This window comes from Stegodyphus dumicola, chromosome 8, assembly GCF_044657685.1.
Source record: "Stegodyphus dumicola isolate Sdum_Otavi_A_Nest chromosome 8, ASM4465768v1".
NCBI classification, from domain to species: Eukaryota; Metazoa; Arthropoda; class Arachnida; order Araneae; family Eresidae; genus Stegodyphus; species Stegodyphus dumicola.
Genome location: NC_140775.1, coordinates 30,626,993 through 30,649,436, shown reverse-complemented (window position 1 = coordinate 30,649,436; position 22,444 = coordinate 30,626,993). Strand labels below are relative to the sequence as shown.

General features: G+C 32.0%; 1 protein-coding gene across 4 annotated transcripts in view; it reads left to right on the top strand.

Annotated features, from left to right (window-relative positions):
- Pbp95 (proximal sequence element A Pbp95) overlaps window positions 1-22,444 on the top strand; it is a 225,918-nt gene that overhangs the window by 30,025 nt on the left and 173,449 nt on the right. For all 4 annotated transcript variants that reach the window (XR_015042526.1, XM_085821708.1, XM_085821707.1 and 1 more), the window contains exons 4-5: window positions 9,393-9,518; window positions 18,531-18,609. Coding sequence is in view for 3 of the 4 variants with exons in the window: in XM_085821708.1 (XP_085677834.1) it covers window positions 9,393-9,518; window positions 18,531-18,609 (205 nt within the window). In the remaining variant the exon portion in view is untranslated. The remainder of the gene's footprint in view (window positions 1-9,392; window positions 9,519-18,530; window positions 18,610-22,444) is intronic.

The following is a 22,444-nucleotide window of genomic DNA, read 5'->3' as shown; positions in this document are numbered from 1 at the left end:
AAAGTGGGTTTGATTCAGAGAGACTTTAGTAAGCGAAACCAACTCATCAGTTTCAGTATGTGTGAAATGGAATTCCCGAAGCCGGGTTTTAGTGCTCCTTCGACTGGAACATTAGTAAAGAGTGATTTGACATCAAATGAAACCATAATACAATGCAGTGGAGAAATATCTTTAAGTTTATCGATGACTTCAAAGGAATTTTTTGCGGTGTGAATATTGTTAACAAGTAGAGGAGAAAATCTGGAAACTAAATATTTGGCCAAAGGATATGAATCTGTATCTATGTTGGAAACAATTGGGGGAAAAGGAATACCAGTTTTGTGGACTTTTGGGAGAGCACAAAGCCTAGCGCAGTTAGTACTAGGTGGAATAAGTGATTTCTTCACCTATTACTAACTGCGCTAGGCTTTATGTTTTCCCCAAAGTCCACAAAACTGGTATTCGCCCAATTGTTTCCAACATAGATACAGATTCATATCCTTTGGCCAAATATTTAGTTTCCAGATTTTCTCCTCTACTTGTTAACAATATTCACACCGCAAAAAATTCCTTTGAAGTCATCGATAAACTTAAAGATATTTCTCTACTGCATTCCATTATGGTTTCATTTGATGTCAAATCACTGTTTACTAATGTTCCGGTCGAAGGAGCACTAAAATGTCTTGAAACCCAGCTTCGGGAATTCCATTTCACACATACTGAAATTGATGAGTTGGTTTCGCTTACTAAAGTCTCTCTGAGTCAAACCCACTTTGTTTTCCAAAAGGAATATTTTCGTCAAATTAAAGGATTGCCTATGGGTAATCCTCTCAGTTCTGTACTTGCTGACATTTATATGCATTATTTTGAGGTGAAATTATTTGATAAAATATCTTTTGGTCTTTGGATTCGGTATGCCGATGACACTTTCATGCTTTTTGATGGTAATAAAGATGATTTATCTGAGATTTTATCTATTATACATTCAATTGATCCAGCCATCCAATTCACTCTTGAAATGAATCCAATTCCCTCCCTTTTATTGATATTCTTATAATCTGCAGTGAAATTGATTTTTGCACTACTGTTTACCGTAAACCCTTTGCAGTTTGTTTACCACCCCATGCTAAGTCATGCCACCCTGTTAAGCAAAAAATAGCTTCTTTTTACTATTATGTATTTCACGTGCTCAAAGTTTGCTCCTCAGAATCTTTGCTTACCATTGAACTTAATTATTTGAGAGCAGTTGCTATTGACCGAGGATTTTCTCCCATGATCATTGATAAAGCCGTTAAAAAATTTTCAGATTCCCATCAAAGAAGACATTCCACTGTTAGAAATAATATTAATGACCTTGTCGTGCTTCCATTTTATCCTTCTGTTAGTTATAAAGTTGCACGGATTCACTAGAAATTCAATTTTCAACTCATATACTCCCCTATTAATAAAATTCACAATTTTATTCTTTGAGATTGCATTTCTGACTTTAATTCTTGGGGAATTTATAGTATATCGTGTCAGTGTGGCTTGAGATATATTGACCAAACAAAAAGAGCGTTAAAGTTTCGCATCAAGGAACATGAATTTTATGTCCAAAAAGGCGAAATTAACAAGTCTGCAATATCATATCATAGTTGGAAATTTAATCATAATTTTGACTATGGTTCTGCAAAAATTATTCAAAAGGGTTCTTCTGTTGGTGAATTGGATTTTCTTGAGGTTTTTCATATTCACAAGGATTTAACATGTTTAGTGAATGATTTTAAGTCTAATCCAGTCCTCCCTAACCCCTTTAAAATTCTATTATCATAATTCTCATTTTTGCTGATAGATGTCGTTGCCTCCTCGCGTTTGGTACTACCGGAGAATATAAAAAGCCAAGATAGTGGTTGCTTTCTTTTTATTTGAGGTCCAGTCTTAGTGTGTGAAGGTGCAGTTGCTCCTCGCTCCCTATTTTTTGACCTCCTTGATTTGTTTGCATTTTAGTCTATGTGTTATATGTTTGATCAGATAGCCTGGCTCAGTAAAAGTAGGCAGCCAGTGTACCGGTTACGACCACGTGTTTCTGAGACTCCTTTGCCAATGCTTTATTTTTCTTTTTTTTTCCCTTTCTGGTAATTTCGTTCTCCTGATGAGAAGGGACCTTTAGCTGCCTTTGAAATCAATTGAGTGTTTTAACATATGTACGCTAAATACAATTATTGTTGTTATTGCAATTTGAAATTTTGCCTGGTTTTTCAGACTGAAGTATAACACATTAAGTGGAAAAAAAATAGTCATTGAAAAGTCAAATTTATGTATGTACTAGCTTGGGTACCCGGCTTCGCTGAGATAATTGATGTGAGATTGTGTGGTAGTTGGAATAAAAGGAAAAATTTTTAAATGTAAGAGGTAAATTTTTTTTATTGAAAACATATTCTAAGTATTTAAAGTACTTATTTATAAACAAAATTTTTCATTTTGTTATTTGTTTGTTGCATATGTACACATTTTTTAAATTTCCTACTTGAGCAAGCTACGTACAGCTGACCGTGAGAAAACCATAAGTCTTTCAGGTTGATGCCACAGTGTTTTAAAGTTTTTCCTTGTACTTTATTAATTGTAAAACTATAGACTAATTTGATTATAAATTGCAGTTTTTTTAATTGGAATGGCAGTTCACTAGATATCAATGGTATTCTGAGGATAAATACTGTGTGTCCTTTGACCTTTCAAGTCATAAGTTCATCTTCGATGGTGTTATTAAATAGCTGCTTGACGACCATCCTTGTTCCATTACATAATTTTGGTGCGTTGAGAATTCTGAGTAGTATCATCGGAGATCCAATTTTCAGTTGATGTAATGGCATTTGCAAAGAGTTTAAAAATTCTGTAGGGAAGTTAATAGTTTCTTCAATGTTTACCATCGTGCCAATCGATTTATATATTCTCTCTTCACCAGGAAATTTCTTTTCAATATTAATGTTGATATCGTCAGCAATATTATTTTTAGTTGTTGAAATAGCCATTCCAGATTGGTGTGTTTGTTGTATTGGGTCGTAGTGAAATGCTTCATTTGTTAGGTTGTACTGTTTACTTGCCTTCGTCAGCACTTCTCGTAGGGTGATATTTTTGTGGGTGGCTTGCATTCACAGTCTTATTATTAGATTATGTTGCAATTCTTGAATTTGTTCATTTTGTTGTTATTCGGTTTCTCTGCTTCTCACGACACTCATTCTCCTTCGTTAGGAATGTAAACGTGCTTCACGCTCTTCGACTGTTTCACTTTTCCACTGTTCCTTTTGTTTTTTCCATCGTGCTTCAGAACTGACAAGATCTTCTTCTCTTTTGGGCATTCTGTAAAATATAAATCAAATCAACTTTTTACTAAGGAATAAACTAAGTACACACACTTTTCGTGCTTTATTTTCGATTTATATTCATTCATCATATTACTTTGATTACTCACATTTCACTGATAAGAAACTGACGTTCTAGCCTATGACAGATCTCGCTTTATATATCCCTACCAATGGGAAGCCCTACCGATACCCCCCCCCCCAAAAAAAAAAAAAAAAAAAAAAACTGAAATGTTTCAGATTTTAAATTACGTCCAAAGGGGCGTTTTTTTAACATTTTGTGTGTTACCTTTCTTTATTAAATATCATGTTCCTCGCACTTAAACCATAAGATCCAGTGCAACAGCAATATCGCAAAATAGTTTTAAAACGAGCATATCTTTAGAATTTCCGATACAGAGACTCACGCGCTGGAGATAAAAATGTTTTTTTCTGCACAACGTTGCCATTGTTCGCTTTGAAATCCTTGAGTTTGTTAATCAAAAATTCGTCAAAGTTTTAAAAATAGGAAATCGATCATAAAACAAATTTCAAATTTCAAATTTGGTCTTCCACATGCTCATATTCGTTGGAGGATTACGTTATTCAAAATTCGATGACTCTATGTACCGTTATTTTATGACAATGTGAGAAATATACATACATTTACGCAGATTTTCATTATTTAATTTCTTCAAATATAATGCAGGAATCTAACATTTTATGGCAACAGTTTGAAAAGTGAACCGACATTTATCCGTCCGACGCAAAATGCCAAAATGAAACTAATAGCCCTTCGGGATTCAAATCCCTTTAGACTAAAAAAAAAAAAAGGCTTCAATTGGTCTTCAATGTTCCAAAACATTGCACAACATTTGAGAGTGTTCTGGGGTGTTCCCAAACACTACACAGACTATTCCTGAACATTCTGGTATACAGGTAGCTCTCCTACAACATGGTATCCTGTAACAGGGTTTCGCTATAATACGAATCATAAATTGCAAGAACCCTGCTACAACACGGCATCCTATAACACAATAAGAAAATTGCCCAAGCAATTCCAAGAAATTTAATGAACTCCACATGATGTTTTTCCATATTGAGCAAAGCACCACCATAGTCCACTTTAAAGACAGCGGCCAAAATATAGGCCAGATTTGCAGGGTCTCCAAAAAGAAAAAAAGGCTCTGACCCAAATATCGGTCAGAAGTATTCTGCCACCCTCATCCTTTAGAATGCATAGATAGTCAATGTCCGACAACCTTTCCTGTCACTCATCCGATGACCTTTTGCACCTTCACCCTAGTCTGTTATCTGAAAATTAACTAAGGGGGCATACTAAAGGAAAGGTTTCAAAAGAGTGGTAGTTTCCCATTGAAATGGCAGTTGAAGGGGGTGGAAGTAACATTCCTATTTCCTGTCTTTTTAAGTAAACCTTTCCAAACTTTTCAGTCTTTTCAAGGTTAATACACAAGAATCCTTGTTTTATAAACCTTGTTTATGTTAATCCTTGTTGTTTCTTGGGAACCAGATCTTAGAAGAAAACTTGTTCTACCAGTTTTCTTCCAAGATCTGGTTCCCATAAGAACAAAAGTCCTGAGGGAGATGAGCACATGGTGGAGACCGACCGTTAAATTTTTAACTGGTAACAAGGGAAAATCGTTTACTTCCATGACCATCAAAGTGTAGCACAATAGAAACAAAACTCAGTCACAAAAGACCACACTCACCAGATAATCCAGATATCCTTCATTGGAAGGAACCTCAGTATTGCAGAAAATGAATGACATGAGGTCACAATGAGAGCTCCAGACACACAACTTGAGCATTCGATTTCCAGAATTCGAATCCTCATCTATGTGGCCTGAAAACAAGAATCTCACGCCGCTGGTCGTCAGTCTGTGTGGAACCACGGTTGAATAACTTCTTTGCAAGAATAACTTCTTTGCATTTAAGACATTAAGTTTCTGCCCCGAAACATGTCCGATAAAGATAAAAAAATGTTTAAGAAGAGATTTATTTCTTTAGAAGTAAAGCTACAAATCTTGGATCGTCTTTTAAAAGGTGAAAAGTCATCTGACATTGAAAAAGGTCTTTGAATGAAGCTACGGTCCAGACTATTAAGAGAAATGAAAAAGAAATAAGAAGTGCAGTTGCTGCAGGATCTTCGACATCTGCAAGACATGCAGCTCATCCCCGGGCACCAGTAATTGAGAAGATGGAAAAGGCACCCAGCATTTCTATTGATGATAGTTATAAAAAAGAATTCCGTTGGATGGTAATATCATTAAACAGGCACCTTAAAGAACATGAAGAATCCTCTGTCAATGCAGATTTTGGCAAGTAAAGGTTGGTTCAAAAATTTCAAAAAGCATTTTGCCATTCATAGCATAAGAATTCAAGGAGAATCTGCATTGGCTGAATATGAAGCTGCTAGGACGTTTCCTGAAAAAATTCAAAATGTTAGGAAGAGCAGGGATACATAGCAGATCAGTTTTCAATGCCGACAAACTGGGCTGTGGTGGAAAAAAATGCCCAGTAGAACCTTTATATCAAAAAAAGAAAAACTACACCTGGATATAAGGTGTCTAAATATCGTTTTAACCCTATTTTTGTGCAGTAATGCGTCAGTGGACATTTTGACAGATATTTAAATCCTTGTACACTTAAAGGCATAAATAAAAACACTTTACCGGTATATTGGCAAGCAAATCCAAGAGCTTTAACTAGAAATTTAAAGACTGGTTTTAAAATTGTTTTGCGCCAGACATTGAACGTTATTTTAAGACAGAAAAATTTGAGCTTCAAAGCACTATTGCTATTAGATAATGCTACATGTCACCCACAAGATTTGAATCATCCCAATGTCAAAATACTGTTCCTACCACCTAATACTACGTCGTTACTCCAAGCACTAGATCAAGGTTTTATTCATACCTTTAAAACGTATTACATAAGAAGAGCATTACAGCAGATTTTAGACGTAACCAATTCAAAATCAATTAATGTAATGGAAGTTTGGAAGAAATTTTCAATTAAGCACTGTATCGATATTATATCGTTGTCGCTGAAAGAACTGAAAACACCAACATTACATGTGTGTTGGAAGAAGATAGGGCCCTCTTCATTTGAAATAGAAAACTTGTATGAATCATCAAAAAATGAAATTGGTGGCACGTTAGAACTTGCTAAGTCAATAGGAGATGAAGGTTTTATCGATATGGCTATTGAGGATGTTCAAGATTTATTAGTGGAAGAAGAAATTGTCGAAGCAGATTCGATGGAAATGTCATCTGAAGCTGTAAATCAAATCGGTTCTGATGACACTAGCACTGATGAAGATTGTGCAGTTAATAATTTAAGAGAAAAAAAAAAATTAAAAGAAGGTTTAAGCTTATCTGAAAATCTCATTATTTTTCTTGAATACAAACCCCTCTAATGAAGTAAGCCGGAAATTCAAAAGGGAGCTGCAAGATATATAGAGATTTCAGCTTCTTCTTTATTATCTATTAAAAGTGTTTAAACACTGCTGCTTTATTCTGACATTTATAAAAACATGAAAATAAAAATACTTATTAAATACTGAAAAATCACATTTTTCTGCACGTTACATTGAATTGCAACAGATTTTATGATGTTTAGCTGTGTATTGTAATAGTTTTTGAAATACTTTGTTATAAATTGCTTCACTTTTTAAGATATGCTGTTAGTTGTTTATTCCTCCCCCTAATATATTGTATTTTCTTCAGTAAACATTACAGAGTGGAAAAGAGTAAAATATTCTTTATTTCTGAAAATAAAGTGCGAAATACTTTTCCTATAAAATTAAGCAGTGGAGTTGTTTTTTGGTACTATTCGGTTGGAGCGGTGTCAGTTAAATATGAAGAAAGAATTCTAAGTCAACAGTACTACAACAACTCGTCAGTTTTTTAATATAACCGATGCCACATAAATTTTAGCAAGTAAGACTCTAAAAGGTGGTGAGCAGTGGCTCAAGAATTTAATGTTTGAAGTATCATGGGTCGAGATTTCTAATTTTCGTTTGAAATATCGCCACTCACTATTTTGAGTATTTTCTATTTATGTGTGAAATATCCTGGCTCCAGATTTCTAGTTCTTGTTTGAAGTATTATCACTTTTTTTTTTGCCACACTTCACCAATTTTGTAATCCATAATACAATGGATTACAAAATTTTGCAATTATCTAATCACGAAGAGGCTGCCAAGGCTGCCATTTTTCAGAAGAGGCTGCCATTTTTCAGTATTTAATAAGTATTGACAAAGGAATAATTCATAGCAAGAAACTTTGTTTTTAAAATCATCTGATGAAGTCAACTTTACTCAAACAAAGCTCCTATATGACGTTGTAATGCATGTTCTTGCTGTGAAAAAAAAAAAAAAAAAAAAAAAAAAAGGATTGAGAACCAAAACATGGTTTGAAGGCTTGCATCTTTCTTTCCTCAATGCCATTTGTTTATCTATCTGTGGTGTCTAGAATTGACGTCGATTGAATTTTGCCAACTTCAGTTAGAAATCAGCCATAGTATGACAGTAGTTTGGAATAACTACTTTAAAGTCCTTTCACAAGGAGAAAAAACAACGTTGGACGTGTTCTTGTAGAACAGTGAGTATTAGGAGGTTTATGCCGGGAAAGCAAAGAATGTTTTCTGATCGCCGTTCTTGATCATTGTTTTACAGTTTTGATGAGTGCCATTCAGAGAAACATCGTAGATGGCAGCATTATATTTCCAGACTGCTGGAAAGAATATAAGAAAGAGGAATAAAGAAATGCTGTGTATGAACATTTCATCGTGATTCACAGTTATAATTTTGTAGACTCCGAAACTAGATGCCATACCCAAACTGCATAGCAATTGTGGGGCAGTGCTAAATAGAGAAATTAACGTCAGTGGAGCACCGCTCGCAAGCATTTAGAGTCATATTTGATAGAATTTATGCAGCATTGGTTATATTCAAAAACTGACATTTTTTCTGCAACACTGGATGAAATCATTTGTAATTTTATGCCACCTGTTTAGATTGAATTTTATTTTATTTTGTTATTTTTTTATTTATGTGTAGAATATTATAGATTAAAAAAATCATAAGGAAAAATTTACTTCTTTTAAGAATTAAGAAATTTAAAAAATTACTTTTGATGAAAATAATTTTTTTTTTAGCTTTTTCAACTCTATTATTATTCCATAATTTTTTACTTGGCAACAATTGGTGGCTAGCGCACTTTTAACTGACGCTGCTCTAACAGAATAGTACCATTTTTTTTTATTTGTCTGTATGTGCAGCTCATTTCTTTTCGAACTATAATGAAATGAAATGAAATTTATTGTTTTTACATGAACAAAGCTAAATGCATTATCCTGTGTTTATTTTTACTGTACTAAATATTGTTACTGTTTATTCTGTACTTACTGTACTAACAATAAACAAAAAAGCAAACAAAAAAATAAACATGCATAGATAAATAAAAACGTGTAATTTTATGTGGCCTAAAAAGAAAATAAGCAATCTGGAATAATTAATCTGCTGTCCAAATAACTAGAGATTTATCAAATGTCAAGCTTAACTTGATGTTTTTGAAAAATTAAAGTTCTATAATTGTAGAGTTCTGCATTAACTATTTTTAGCTGAAGTGTGTTAATTTTCTTTATGAATTTAATATTTTTAATTTTCATATTTTCTTAGCTTTTCCTTAGAAAGCATTGCTAATCATAATGAGGGATTTTATGTAGTTAAACTGTATTTTATTTTTCTTGATATCAGTATTTAAATTTTGTGTGATGAGAAATTAAGTTCTTTGTTTTTGATGTTAGAATTACATTTTTCTGTACACAATTTTTGTTTTTGGTGTTTGCATATTGTATGTTAGCTGTATCATGCATGTTTGTTCACATAAGGTTTTCAAGAAAGTAGAAAATGTAAGACAAACTTAATGAAAAATCAAATATATTCCAAAATGTATTTAGTAAGAACTTTATTTATTAGAAAAATACATTTTCATAAGAAATTAGTTATTATAATATATTAGCAAAAGTATATCTTTCAGTTATATTTATGTATTACTGATTGTGTTTTAGAGAGAGGCGAGGACACTACATAAGGCACTATTAAAGGAAGAAAAGCCAGATAAAAGCAAACGAGGAGCCTTATTAAGACCAATTTCTTTATTTGCTGCTCCTTATTTTCGGGACGTCAGAGGAATGGTATGTAAATTCTTCTCTTCCGAATAGAATAAAGTTTTTAATATGAATGAAATAAATGTATTTTTCCTGCATATATTGTTATAGCAGATAAATTAATTAGAATGAATTTTCTTTTCAATACTTCATTCAGGTTTTCTTTTTCATATTCCATTCAAATTACTTTTTTATTTACTGTAATTTATTTACTAATATATTTACTTTGGATTTTCAAAAGCTTTTTAACAATTTTTCATTTTCTTTGGTTTGAAATTTATTTAAATATTTTTGTAATTGAGCAACAATTATAGATTACCGACCACTTCCTTTGGAATTCCACACTAATGATTGGTGATTAGCGACGGTTGCCGAAATTTCCACCAGCAGTCAGTGGGATAATACATAAAAAAATACAAAACTGCTAAAAAACTTTGCAAATCAAAAGTAAATATATTTGAAGTAAAATTTTTTTGAGGAAATGAATTTATTTTAGAAGAAATTTGCTAAAAGTAAAATAATAACAAGTTCTAAAATATAATGGGTACTTCACCTTTTTTTAACCTTTTGATTGTCATGAACAAGCTCAGCTCGCATTTCAGTTACACACCATAGTGAGTGCAAATGAACACAGCTTGCAATACAAATTTATGACTAACAGATATTGCACATATTGGAAAGATATACATTGGAAAGAAAGGATTGTTTTAATCTCACCATCAAAGGATTAATTAATATGTTTTGTGTGAAATCCAAGGTTGGAAAGCTTGCTTCAATAGAAAAAAGAGCTGGAAGAAGTGAAACTGTTTTTTAAATTTATTTCAGATCTTTTATTTTTTAAACTTATTTTAGATGTATTTATTATCGTCTATTTTATTCATGTATTGCACTGGTATATTAGTAGTTTAAAAATTTTTATTTTCACAGTAATTTAACTAATTTTATTTACATGCTTGCAATATTTGATGTTTTGGTTATATATATATATATATAAAATAAAGTTAGAAATTTTATGATTTATTAGATTCATGCAGTGTGCTATCAAATTAATTAAATAATAAGGAGATAATAATTAAATCAGAACACTGGGTTTGATAAAATAACATAGTAAAATTAATATAATTAAGATAATAAAATTAATGTATAAAATTGTTGAAAATTCCTTGTACCTTTTTCAAGGAGCAGACAAAGAATTTTCTACAGAGCCATGTTTCTGAATTATATTTGAATTGTGAATTCTTGAAATAATTCAAATGAAAAAGCCAAATAAAAAGTTAATTTAATTGAAGTGATTAATTAAAATCCATTGAAAGTGCAGTAAAATAAAATGAAAGAAAAGTTAATCATTGATATATAATTTGCTTTGACGTGATCCTAAAACAAAAAGTACAGTAAAAATAAGCAGTATAAAAAAGAATAATTAAAGTAAGAAACTAGAAAAACCATTGGGTAAGTTGAAGGCATGTGCCAAATACATATTAAAATAGATTTTAAACCAAAGAAAATGCGGTAATTATGTATTATCCCATCGACCAGCCAGTGTAGTTTAGCACCAATTAGTGTAATTGAGTGACAATTATAGATTACCGACCACTTCCTTTGGAATTCCACACTAATGATTGGTGATTAGCGACTGTTACAGAAATTTCCACCAGCAGTCAGTGGGATAATACATAAAAAAATACAAAACTGCTAAAAAAACTTTGCAAATCAAAAGTAAATATATTTGAAGTAAAATTTTTTTGAGGAAATGAATTTATTTTAGAAGAAATTTGCTAAAAGTAAAATAAATAACAAGTTTTAACAATAGCTATTGCAGGAATGGTTTCACAGTTGAGAAACAAATGAAAAAAACCCTTAAAAAAATGGAGGTTTTATAGCCTAAAATAGGAAAAAGAAAAGATTAACAATTGAAAAAGGGAACATGCCTGAAATTGGGAAAAATTAAACTCAGACAGTTAATTCAGATAAATTAATTAGAATGAATTTTCTTTTCAATACTTCATTCAGGTTTTCTTTTTTCATATTCCATTCAAATTAATTTTATTTACTGTAATTTATTTACTGATATATTTACTTTGGATTTACAAAAGCTTTTTAAAACAATTTTTCATTTTCTTTGGTTTGAAATTTATTTAAATATTTATTTAGCACATTGTTTTTAATTTACCCAATACTTTACCGGTTTCTACTTCAAGAATTCTTCATTATACTGTTTTTGCAATATTTTGTGTTTTAGAGCCTTGTTGGAGCAGATAAAGTCTTGATGATTAACTAATACAAAAAAAAAAAAAAAAAAAAAAAAAAAAAAAACTTTATTGTACTTTTAATGGACTTAAATAATTTCAAATTTAGCACTTTCATTTGAATTATTTCAAGAATTCACAATCCAGATGTAAATCAGAAATATGGCTATGGCTGTGTTGAAAATTCTTCAGCTGCTCTTTGAAAAAGGCCAAGGAGTTTTCAACAGTTCATTATATTATTTTTATTATGCTATGTTAATTTGATTATATTATTTTACTGAATTTTTTCCCCAGTTTTGATATATGTACTTCTTGTTAGAGGGTTAACTTAGTTAAATTCCAGTTGAGTCTTTTCGTCTGATCATTTCCCAACAAAACTGTACCCCCTTCATTTAAGACAATTTCCCTTTTTTTCCTTATACACTTCTCGCAATAGTCCTAAATACTCAGCTGTAAAAACTCTTTCTTAGATCCCTTTTCACTCTAATGCGATAAGCAGTCTCTTCTTCAACTTATTTTCTTCCAAGCTATCAAACTTGGGTGCGCTGACTTTCCTAATATCTTTTAAGAACATTTCAGGAGTCAGAGGTTCCAAGTCTTCGGGACCTTCTGAAACATAAGTCAGCAGTCTTGAGTTAATGAAACTTTCACAATTGCATAAAACAGCATTCAGTTCGTGATGTTTTTCCTAAAATTTTCTTTAAAACTCTCTTCATAAGTGCAATGAATATTTCCCAGAAACCTCCCCAACATGTTAGGATCCAACAAATGTTAGGATGTAGGAATTTCCATGTAATTGGATATAGCTCTCCTATATTCTTCAACTTCTTTAAATCCACTTTCTCTAAGAGCCTAGAAGTGCCTTTGAAGTTAAAACCATTGTCTGAATAAATGACAGCTGGTCTTCCTTGTGCTATAAATCTCCTCAAGCCAAAAAGAAAATTTTCAGTCAAGATTAAGGTTAACAATTCAAGATGTACAGCACGGTAGAAAGCACAAGTCAGGATCAGAATCCAAGCCTTTTTCCCTCCCATGAGAATGAGAAGACCTGCAAGATCTATTCCTATGATTTTGAAAACTGCTGCATCTCTTATACAATCTGGATGTAAAAGTTGTTCTAAATACAGTTACAAGTTTCGTCTTAAACCTGTTGCAGATGATACAAGACCCGATTACTTCTTTAACAATTTTTCTAGTTTTCAGATTCCAATAATTCTTTCTAAGATGGCTCATAAGTAATTGAACTCCTGCATGTCCTAAACTTTTGTGCTTATAAATAATGAGATTTTTCACAACTGGATGGAAGTATAATTGGTAAGTGAAACTCTGATGATCATCTCTGAAATATATTTTGATCTTCAATCTCAAAATACCATCTGGGTCTGCAATTACCTGTAAAGAACTCAGTCTCATTGTTGAATATATTCTTGTGTACTTGCTTAAGCAAGATATGTTCACCTTTTATATATCATCAGTCATCAAATTCCCTGTTGTTCTATTACCTTTTATTTTCTTCATATTTGTTAAACTAATTATTCATGCTGTAATTCTTACAAGTTTAACGTAAGAAGAATAATGATGGTAATACTTTTCTTCACATTGCTCAGAAACTGCCATTATAATAGTTTTCTGCTCTGAATTAACTGCTTCCATATTTGGAAGGTGTTCCAGTTTTTGCCAATCCTCTTCCAATTCCGTGAGTCAAGAAGGCCCTTTCCACCAGTGTGGGATATCAGCAGGGTTCAGTATACTTGGTAAATATGTCCAGCTTTGCTCTAGATAGTAGTCTTCTTATTTCTTCCACTTTGTTGGCAATGGACATCACCCATGGACCTTCACTTTTTATCCAGTGAAGAACATGCATAGAGTCTGAACAAAAAGTTGATGATACATTTTCTCTATGCAGGTCTTTTTTTATTGATGCAGCTAACCTTTTTCCAGTTGTGCAGGCTAATAACTTTAGCTTTGGAATTGATATTCCCTTTAATGGTGCAACTTTCAATCTTGCTTCAATCAACTGGCACATTACTTCTCCATCCATTTCTGCTCAGAGAAAGCCAGTAAAAGTAGCACAGGACCATTTGGAAGCAATTAAAAAAATTGTAACGCAAGATTGGCATTTTTGAGGTCAAGGCTCGAGAGTCTTCAGGGAATTTTGTTGTTTTCTAAATCTACAAGCAGAAGCTTCTATTTTCTGTGGAGGAAGTAGTAACATTTTCCAATTTTACTAGATTCATTGAAATCAACCTTTTGGATAACATCCTCATTTTTCTATTCATTAAACACCTGTTCATAATGAGTTAGCTTTCCTACATTTCCTACAGTTTTCAAAGATCTAACAGTACGCTGCAGTTCTTTTTCAGTCAAGTCAAAATGATCTCCAAGTTTTGCATGACCTTCCATCTCTGGAATGCAAGTGATGTATCTGCCATCTTCATTTCTAGATATCACGTTTTTAAAATGCTTGAAAGCTAGATCTTTTAATTCTAACTTTGTTCACTTATCACTGGTATCTTTTATGCCTAAGTTCCCACAGATCTAATATATTTATTTTAAGATTTTAATCAAAGAGTGCACCAACATTGAATTTTTTGGTTCAATGTCAGATTCTCAATAAGATTTTCCTAAAACAGTCCATCCTAAATGTGTTTTTACTGCGGTGAGTACATAAGAAAGTTGTTTTACATGACCAGTCAATAATTTTCCAACAGTGTCAGTGTCCAATAAAGTAAGAATTTCATTAGCACCTTTCTTGGACAAAACAAAACAAAACAAAACAAAACAAAACAAAAAAAAAAAAAAAAAAAAAAAAAAAGAAGTTTATTAGTCATGTAAGAATTTGTTACAAATATATCCAATCCTTGCAAATGTTATAAAATGTTATAATTATTAGTTTTAGGTATGCCCAAGCAAATATTTTTCTGATCATTGACTTCCATAACAAATTCAAATTTTCCATCATGCTTACATAACTTAATCCTCTATCTATCATGAACTGAGGTCATTTTTTTTACCTCTGAAAGGTCCAGGTGTATCCATGTTTCTTTTCCAATATTGTTCAAACCCAATGTTTTCATAACATGTTTTGAAATTTAACTTTTCTGGTTTCCGGTGTCTAAAATCACTCTCACCAGTGGCTTTGAATTTTTTTTTTTCAATGTAAACAATTAAAGTTTGCAAAAAAATCCTCTCCCTTGGTGTGATTAGTTAAATCGGTAGACTCTGATTTGAATATTATTTATTCTTTCCTTTTTTTTACTGCACAAAACAAAAAAATTATGATGTAGTCCCAAACATAATTCACGTTTAGTTTTCTTAATGGGACTGTTCTGCACGGGTTTCTTAATGGGAGACATGTATTAGGATTCTAAACTTCTTAATTGCACGTTACAATTATTGACTAATTTCTTAAAAGTATTTAATAGAGTTTTTTTAATGGCTGCATAGCTAAAGTCTTAATGTGTGCTTGAATCGGTATCTCTTGATTGGCAAATTTGTCTTTTAATAACTTATCATAGTGTTCTGCTGAAATAGGAAATCCTTCTACAGTGTTCAAGGCAAATCGCCCCAAATGAGCCTTTAAATAATTAAATTTATCTACTTTGTTTAGGGACTCATTATTGTGAACAAATATTTCAAAACTATTCCAAAACATAAGCCATTTTGAACTGTCATCTCCACAGAATCAGGCAATATGGTACTTTGGAACTTTAAAAAGAATGCTATCCGTGTTCAAAATTTGTTCTAATTGAGGGGCTGCTGTAGGCCTATTGGTTGTCACGACTTGAGCTTTCGAAAATTCTTCAATTCCGAAATTGCCAAAGCAATATTTTTTCTCTATATTCTTGTGTAGTTTCAAATTCGGTATCAAACTCCTTAGGCTTCAAAAGTGGTTCAAGTTATTAATCAACTGGAGCTAGAAGTTCAAATTTAATGGGAAGAATTTCTATAAGATACCTTTCCAGCATTTAAATATGTATTCGATACTTCACTTTCGCCTTTGTAACAGCTGTTCTCAGCGATTGAATTTCCTTTTTTAATAACTCATATAACTGTGCTTTGGCCATATTTTAATACATATACAAATTTCTGAGAGCACTGTTAATTCAAATTAAGTTCAGAATTCAGAATAGTTTCAGAATATAAAAATCAATTAATTAAGCTCGCATCTCAGTAGGAGATGCCATGTTGAAAAGTTATAACTAAATTTTTCATTTCAAAAAGTTTGAAATTTCTGAAGTTTAAAATTTATAAGTTCAAAATAAATTCTTAGAGGAGCTTAATAGGTAGAACATCATCAAATAGTACTGGAAGACTAATTTCTGTAGAAAACACTTTTATTTTCACTTTTCTTACAATGAACACAAAAAGAATGTAGCTACAAAAACACAGCATATCTAGACCAAATCACAGATGATACTAAAAGAATTACAGTCAATGTTAGCTGTTTCTTTTTTTAATTGAACTACTGTTGCCATTGTTAGAAACAAAAATGTCAGTTCTTTTTGTTTGTGTTGAGGCCATTTTAGACACTGTTGGCTGCTTTGATGAATTCAGTTTTTTCAGTCTTATATGTTCATAAATCGTGCATTTTTTGCTTTGAAAGTAATTGAATTATGTTGTTCTTATGTTCCTCTTAAGGTTTTTATTTACGCCTTTAGTTAATCTGCGTGCAATAATTGTAGAATTATCAAAAATTTAAAAGTTGTTTAAGTGCCACTATGCGTAAACGGAAACACCATTTGTTTACATTTAAAAACTCGTAGTAGAATAGTGAATTAAGTCAGTTTCTGCATCCTCAGTGTCTTTTTGCTTAGTGCGACCAAAAGTAAACTTTCAGTTTTCAATAAAGTAAATCTGAACATTATACCAATTAAATAGTCAAATGTTATCAGTTGTCGAACGGAAACATTCCCGAAAGAAAATATACATAGTATTTATTTAAACACAAGTGATAACAAATTTAATTAATTTGAAGAATGTTTTGCTGAAACGAAATGCCATTGAGAAAATTTTAATAAACTTTACCAGTGATGATTAAGGGGAAAGTTGAATCTTATATTTTCCACAATACTCTATATTTCCCTTAAAATGAAATTTGATGGTAGAAGCATAATGGTTTGAGTTTATTTCTCAACTCACCCACCTGAAATTATGAACGCAGATACTGCCACAATATTTTAGAATTTTCTATATTACTTTGACTGTAAAAAAAGTTTGGTAAAGGCCGATTTTTATTTTAGTACCACTATATTGTCATCAATTGAGAATATACAGAACAGAGTAGATTTGTTGACATGGGTGTTGGAGAATTGGTATGATCTGCTTACAGTGCCATAGCTAGGGTGGTGCAAAGGGGGACACATCTGTCCCCGGGTGCAGCATCCAGGGGGTACCAAATTGATGATAAGAAATTTTAGAATGATCTGTTTTCCCATTCTTGGTACACAGAAAGGGGCACAAAATCTTCAATTGTCCCTGGGTGTTGAAAACCCTAGCTACGGCTCTGTCTGCTTAAAGCCCTAATTTCAGTCATATAGAGCATATGAGTTGGAATGTTAGCTTTAAACTGTGTTACGTCTCTGACAGACTCCTGTTCTCTTATAGGAATGGTATTCAGTTTAAATTGCAGTGTTCCAAAAATTAGGGGATGGTCTTCCTGATCGAGTGACAGATATTGTAGCGAAAGGTGCACCCTTGTCGTATTATTTCATTCTTATTTTCAAGGGAAGTATATTGTTGTGAATTTTTTACATATGTAAATAATTTTAGTGAAATTGTAGTATTTTTTGTATAATGTAATATGAAATGATTGAAAGAGAAGATGCTATGCCGGAAAAATAAGAATACAGGTGCAAGTCTATTTAACCTTGAGTGTATAAATGGCTATCTCACTAAATTGGCAAGAAATTACCAAGACAACTAATTTTGTCCTGAATGTGGGGACATTTTGGTTCAGTCCATGTATTACTGTACTTGGTATTGTGATTGAATAAATGTAATTAATCTATATATGTAACTGTAACCATATCCGGTCCTCACATGACTTCGAGTAATTTTGAGAAGTGAAAGGTACTAGAGATTTGTTGGTGACTGGGAGAAAACTATATAATACTGAGAAGAGCATTAGTTTCTCAGTTGTTTAGTTCAGTATGAGTTTGGAGTACTGAGAGATCTCCATAGGAGCTCTACTTTTTTAGATGCACTTTGCATTGTGTTGTCTTTAATGTTCTTAGTAGTTTCAAGTGTAACTATTGATTGTGTTTTGTGATACTGAGAAGAGCTGTATGAGTATTTCCGTAGAAAGTTCCAGAACTGTAAAGAGTTCCTTTTGGTAAAATAAATTTTATCAAGCTATCATCAGTTCTGTGTGCATTTGGTTTTTTATGAACTCACACACATGTAACATTATTAAAGTGTCTTGATACTTTTGATTAATGTTTGAGTGATTGTAAAATACTTCTTAATTGTGTGTAATATTTTTTATTTTATTATTTTTTTCATTCACTTATATAGACTTTTCATTTCCATGCATTTTGAATAAAATTTATTATAGGTGAGACATTAAAACATCATTATTGCAACATTTTGCTGAGTTCTTATATTCTTTTGTGTTTATATTGTTCTTATTATGATTCTTTATCGAGTTCTTATTTATTATTTTACTTCTTTATATAGTGTTTGTTTAATTTAAAATTCTACTCTTATTGCATTCCCACATTACGAATAATTTTGATATGCCTTATACTGTATTGTACTAGTTGTTTTTATAAAATATTAAGTATCTATTTAGGTTCCACCTGATAATGAAGATACCAAGGCGAAAATGAAAAACAATATTATTAATGCCTATTTAGTACCACCTAAGCCCTGTAAGTTTTAATTTTTGTTGGTTATCATACTGTTTGTCTTATTAGTGAAAGTCTTGTTATTCTAAAGTATAAAGATGTATGGACCTAATTTCCTTAATGTTAATCTCTGAATCTGTCAAGGCAGTCATGTGACTTACCATCTCTTCTTAATCTCTCAGCGAAGTAACCACGAGATAGGAGAAAGTTTAGAATAAACATTTTTGTTAGTTTGTTGGCCTAACAATTACACAACCTGTGTAGTAACAAAAATTATCTCTGCTGCTTATGAGAATAACAGAATCAAAATTAAACTAAAATTAAAGCATTAAAATATGAGATTTATAAGATAAAACAGGCCTGCAGTCTGTGGTTCAGGCCTTCAGTTTACACAGGCAGTTAAAGCTAACCAGGCTAAAGCCGATTTAAGTAATTCAGTCACTTAAATAATAGCAAGATGGTCAGCAATAGCAGCTGCAAGCTCTCTCTTAACCACTTGTGCTATGACTAAACTTTACGGTTGCAGTGCTGTGCGCTCTAATATAACAAGTGGTAAAGTGTCTCATTTACGCTGCTCCGCATCTGCGAGTGCAATCCAGAGCTGTAACTCGAGAAATAAACAATCTCGTTGTTAGGCGACATGTGCACCACGTTATTTTCATTTTTGCGATAAATGCCTATTGACGTGGTGTTCACGTCGCTCGCGGTTTGAGACAAAAGCATCTTGATGTGCGTGGCACGTCTTTTTAGTGCAAGTGGTTAAACTCAAGAACTCTGCTTTCATTTACATTAACTAATTTGCATCTTTGTTGTAGCTAACAAAAGTGATGGTAAACACAAGAATAACAATTGGTTAATAAACTTAAAATCCTTCAGCTGCCCTTCCTAGTCTTCTGGACCTTGTTAGTGAATTTTATAATTCTAAAATTCAGATTAAGTCAAAACTTATGAAGTTTATACATCTGAGGAAAGAAAAAGTTTTTTTTTTTTTTTTTTTTTTTTTAATATGAGATTCAGTTTGATGTATCTGAATTCCCTTCTAGACTTCTGGAAGGAAAAATATTTTAGCAAAGTATACAGACACTTTCAGTCACATAAATAGTGCACATAGACATATGCATATGAATTTACTTTAATATGATTTAAAACTTCTTGCTCTTCAGTTTTGCAGTGTGTGGAAAGCTATGTTATGTGGTATGTTATGTTTAAACAGTTTCTCTCTCCTGTTGCAGATTGTACATGGTTAATTAACTCGACTCAAACTCAGATGCCATACTTCAAAATCCAGGCTCATGTCTACACCTTAATTTAATTGAATGTCAAAACAAAGTGTTTTTGGAGATCCTTTGACTAAATTTATAATACAGTTTTCACATACATATATAAACTTTCTAATTTATTCAGTTTTACCGAATTTTTCGTTACATTACTAGATTTCTAATTTCATATAGGCAACACATAAATAGTATAATAAATTGCTGCTGTTTATAACTGCGCCAGTTTATGATTTGTTGACTGTTTTCAATTTCAATAATACTAATAAAAATTCAGGCTTGTGGCCATAACCTTCATGGTAGCATGCAAAATAAACTTTACAGAACATATTTAAATGTTTAGACAAAAAGCCCTCTAGCTGTTACTTAGAATTCTGAAGTTTTTGTTTGAGGTAAATTATAGACTAAAAATAACTAAGTTCTGCTTAAAGTCGTTAAAAAGTTTTTAATTTCCTTTTAAAGAAATGTGATAAAACCTGTGTGTTATATTAACACAAATATGTCATTCAATCATTCTTTAGCTTAAAGATATTAGTTAATTTCTCTGAAAGTGGAATGATTTTCTGATTCATACAAACTAATATTTGTGACATTGCATCAACATTGTATAAGATTTAAAGTTAATAAGAAGGGTTTGTTGGTGGCATTCGGTACATAACCTAAAAAGTTATGTTGTACCAAACTCATGGTCCATTAATAAACAAGAACGAAGTTATTCAAAACATAGTGTATTTAGAAAACTGCTAATGTTCATATAGCATCTAGTTTCAGTTCTCAAATTTATTGGCTAAATGTGGAAAGCAACTATAATGTTTCTGCCTGAAATATTATACATATATTCATTTCAACTGAAGCACTGCTTCAAAAAACTGTACGTGTTAGGTGATCCATTTTGTAATAGTGCTTGTTATGCTTACTGCCATTCAATATGCTAATTTGTTGGATTGAGGAATAAGAATTTATAAATGTTTTTTGTGAGCTTGATTGTAAATGAAAAATCTTTACCCAATCGATCAATCTATGAATACTCTCTGCTATTGCTTGTGACTTCTTTCTATCATGTAATAAATTTTTCAGTGCCTTAGTGATAGAAATCACTTAGTCTCAATTCAAAGAATTTGATCAACCAAACCTTCATGTCCACGACATTATTGAATGATGTCATGCACAAAGCATTTTGAAATTAATTGGAAGAGATGAATGTCTGACAGCTCAAAGTCAGATGATTATGGAGCATGAGGCAACATTTTCCATCTAGTTACTGAATTGAGACTTTGGTCATATTGGCAATGCAAAGACAGGTGTTTGGCATACCATTTTGCCTATTAAGTCATATTTGTTGAAATACTTTATTGAGTTTGTGTAGTTGTTGAACATAGAGACTCGCATTGTTTGGTTGCACTCAAGCATTTTTAATGAATTTTGCCTTGCTAGTCCCACCATACCTACAACATGATCTTCCGAGGATGAAAATTTTGTTTTACTCAAGGAGTTGCTCGTTTATGTTGTTTTATGCTGTTTTATGCTTGTTTATGTTTATAATGTACATTGGGCTGAGCCATTCTTTTTCTGGCCTCATATTGGCATTAAGGTACCATTTTTCAGTGCTAATGACAATGCAATAAAGAAAATGCTGTTTGTGACCGTGTGTCAAGCAATAGCACAGGAGCAAACTTGAGGGATTGTAGAACATTGAATTTTGTTGTTTCTGCTCAAAGTGTGTGGCATCCAAGCTCTGAGTTTCCAAACCTGCCCACTGAGTGAAAGAAGTTCACCACAGTTTTTTTATCCTAATCAATCTGTTCTACTAATTCTCTGGTCATTTGACATGCGTTCATATGAAAAAAAGTCCTGCATCTTTAAGGTCAAAATTCCCAATTTTAAACCATGAAAATTAATGTGGCAGGCAGTACTTTGAGGCATTGCTTCTTCTCCATAGACAGTACAAATCTTATGAATAGTTTCAGTGGCTTTCACACCTCAGTTAAATGCAAAAAGCAAATGGTGTTGAAAATGCTCGGCTTTGGGCATTGACATTGCATTTCAGTGATCAGAAAAGGCACAAAAATTAGTAATACAATACATTCACATGAGTTAAATAAAATTAAAATACACTATCCTATAGAGCAAATAGATTTCCTTTCAAATTGCATAAAACCATAGCAGAAACTAGAAGCAGTATTTTCCAGCAACATGTCATTTGCTGCAAGTACATATCAGACTTATGTCACTGAATTAAATTAGTTGAAATTCTTGAAAATGTAAACCTTCAACAACGAACAGTTTATATATTTGTTAAGAATACTACAATATCCCAAGTCTGAGGTACCACTTGAGTCTTAATGTGTTTTCATATAGGCTGCTGATTTTTATCTTCTTAAGGCTGAAATTAAATGAAAGGTGCATATGTTTATTATTATAATATATATAAACCATTTATTTTCAGTTTGTAATTTTGAAAACTCATTTTTTGATAAATTCCTTTTTCAACTGTAGCATTATGCATCTTGTATTTTATGTATTGCACTTTTTTGTGTGCTTATCTCATAAATTGTGAGTGCATTATTGGACTTTTTATTATTATT